The following is a 2,948-nucleotide window of genomic DNA, read 5'->3' on the forward strand; positions in this document are numbered from 1 at the left end:
ATGTCAACAGTAAATATCACTATTGTTAGATATTTTTCTCTTTAATGAATGTGATTTACTTTTTCATTTATGATATAAAGTTTCAAATGGATTCCTCAAGCCAAAATGTGTTGTTAACTAAATTATGGTGTAAATATATATGCATGTATGGATGCATGAGTGAGATACAAGATAATAATGGGCAGAAGGAGCCGCTATTAAATAAAGATCAATAAGTTATTTTTCTTTTCTTTGAGTTAAAAATTAAACACAAACTAACAATACAAGATAAAGATATTTATTTTATTGCAAGACAAATCTATAAGCAAACAAGACATTTCCTGAGTTGCAGAAAAAAAGAGATGAGAACGTTTATGCACATGTACACGGATGTCTATCATGAAATATTGAAAATGCAGAAATTTTAGAACCTAGCTAAACTCTACAGTCATTTACAGCGTTTAGCCTGTGAGGGACTGAGCTGGAACACCATTTACAATATAAGGAGCAGCGCAAGTTTTGCTGATTTCGTTCCAGATCAAATTTGTTGGACAGTCCACAACATTAGCTTGACCCCATAGATCACACTGGATGAATTTACTCTTGTCTCCCGGATATGGGTGAAACAGATCGTCGGTAGTGGTAATAGTGGATCCTTTCGGAGCACAAATAGTGGTGAGATCAACGGTACCACCAGTTCCGGTACCAGTTCCGGTTCCGGTTCCAGTCCCACTTCCGGTTCCGGCTGGGTTTGGGACGACATTATCGGTTCCGATGTCGTAAACACAAGAGAGACGGCTCTGTTCCCAAACAAGGCCGGAAGGACAGTTTAGAATATTGGCATTTCCTAAGAGATCACATTCGATGAATCGGTACTTGTCGAAGGCGTAGGCAAAGTAGATGTTACCGGAGTTAATGTTTCTTACGGTGCAAGGGTTTTGGGAGGGTTTGTCGGTGACTACTGGGACAGGGGCTTTAGTTGTGGTAGGGGCAGGCATCACGGTAGGAAGAGTCCCCCCGCTAACGGATGTACAGGATGAGGTGCTAGCCTTGTAGGTTAAACCTTGTGGACACTGAATGATGTACATACGGCCCAGGAGGTCGCACTGGATGAATTTGGTGGCGTCACTTGGGTGGGGATAATAGATTCTGCCCTGAACATTGTTAACACAGGGGTTTGGCACGTTGGTGAATGGATCTGGAAAATGGAAACATAAATGTTAACGTAATTTTTTAGATTTGTTATACAATTAAGACAGTTCAAACAGTAGAGCAATGGACAACCGTAAAGTTACATTAAACCAGAATGAAAACAATCAAGCATCTACGCGTACCATGACTTCAATGTCCAACCTTATCTGCTAATTTGAAAAATTCAGGGTGTACATGCAAAAGTCTGCTTTCAATTTCTTGTTTTCAGTTTAATACAATATAAAATTCAATAGATGCATACATATATTAAAGCTGGGTTTATTTATGCAATCGGCATAAAAGATACTGGAAAAAGTACCATAATAATTCCAAAAACCAAATGTTTTCAAATTGTTTTATTTTAAAGATAATATGTAAACTGTATAATTCTTATTATAATATTTGAAAATATCTTGTGAATTTTGAATTTGAATAAATTACTAAAAGGATTTTATTGTACCTTCAAGGTCGTTTGTAAATAATGAAATTAAATGTATGCTCACCGGGGCATCCAGCTTGTCTTTTCACTGAAAAGAAAAAAAAACCAATTAGTCTCCTGGGTGCAATAATTTTCCTGTCAATTAGAATTAAACATTCATATAGTTTGAAATAGGGAATATATTTTCGAAGCGTATCTTGAATCCTATAAATGTTTAAAAGGATGATGTAATCCTGAATTGTATACAAAAATTCATCTCATAAATATCCTAATAACAAAACAGAATTTCAAACAAACACCACCAACACCCCAAAAAAAGAGAGAAAGAAAATATGAACTTGTCAAAACCACAATTAATACATATTTCACTGGGGTATTGCACACTCCCAACTTTAAGAATATAGATACGTATCTTGAAACACAAAGGAGTTCGAGGTAAAAATTTGATTTCATATAAATATAGAACTAACAGTCATTTTTTTTCCTATACAAAAGTACTTTCCATTGGTTGGGAAGCATCGCCTACAGTACGCCCCCTTCAATTTTCTTTGCATTACTAAATGTAGTATTCGATTTAAAAGTTAAAACGCAAAGATTTCGTTTTTCCTAGAATTTCTATTTCAGGCTACAGTACTCACCTAGAGAACCAGCCGACGCAAGCCCGAGACAAACAGCAACAATAGTTAAGGAGGGAAACATCTTGCTTGCTCTACAACCCGAAATGCGAATTATTCCAAAAGAACATAAGACATATATAGCAGAAAAGAGGGGGTACAGAGGGGGGAATGAACAGTCAAAAATTAGCATCGAACAAAAAATTCAGCCATCAAAATTTTGACACCAAAACCATCTTTGGATTATTTTTCGAATCTTTTGAAAATTAATTGCGATGACTTGAATAAAAAGTTGAGTTGGCAGAATCTTCACACTTTTAGTGCCTCTTGAAATATGAAATTCAGTACTTTGGGCGGTTATCATGAAACTAACGGTGGTTCTGTTTGCCCTAATCCCATCGGATATCTGTATTTGTCAAATGGGCAATGCTGGGTGATAGGATCGCTCTGCGAGCCAGCGTCTCCCTGGGCGCCTGTTTACCTTTTAGTTGTTAATGTTTACAGAAATCAAGAAGTCACAAACAGCTTTCCACAACAACCTTACATAATTGTAACACAAAGATTTACTTTAATTACCAGATAAAGGTTCAAACGGTTGACAATAATGGTATTGTTATAAACGCCAACGGGTGGGGTTGGGGATTCTGACTTTGCTTGAAATCTGTTTGCCATAATAATATGTAGATCTGTGAAGTTTGAACAGTTTTTTAAAAAAAGAGTTTCAC

At 36.3% G+C, this 2,948-nt stretch overlaps 1 protein-coding gene across 1 annotated transcript; it reads right to left on the reverse strand.

Moving 5' to 3' along the window:
• Positions 1-324: 324 nt before the first annotated feature.
• Positions 325-2,349, reverse strand: LOC134240138 (uncharacterized). The gene is made up of 3 exons (XM_062722240.1): positions 2,248-2,349; positions 1,674-1,697; positions 325-1,177 (listed from the first exon to the last, which is right to left on the reverse strand). Exons 1-3 carry the CDS (start codon positions 2,306-2,308, stop codon positions 441-443), a joined length of 822 nt encoding a protein of 273 aa, XP_062578224.1. The 5' UTR covers positions 2,309-2,349; the 3' UTR covers positions 325-440.
• Between the last annotated feature and the right edge of the window lie 599 nt (positions 2,350-2,948).

Source organism: Saccostrea cucullata, unplaced genomic scaffold (genome assembly GCF_032062105.1).
Source record: "Saccostrea cucullata isolate Sc308-1 unplaced genomic scaffold, CSIRO_AGI_Scuc_v1 ctg1121, whole genome shotgun sequence".
Classification (NCBI taxonomy): Eukaryota; Metazoa; Mollusca; class Bivalvia; order Ostreida; family Ostreidae; genus Saccostrea; species Saccostrea cuccullata.

Bases quoted from the DNA above. Each gene is read 5' to 3' on its own strand.
- LOC134240138 (XM_062722240.1), bottom strand. From the start codon at position 2,308: ATGTTTCCCTCCTTAACTATTGTTGCTGTTTGTCTCGGGCTTGCGTCG. The intron at 1,698-2,247 runs GTGAGTACTGTA...TTTTCTTTTCAG, and splicing joins TGCGTCGGCTGGTTCTCTAG to TGAAAAGACAAGCTGGATGC. The intron at 1,178-1,673 runs GTGAGCATACAT...TCCATTTTCCAG, and splicing joins AAGACAAGCTGGATGCCCCG to ATCCATTCACCAACGTGCCA.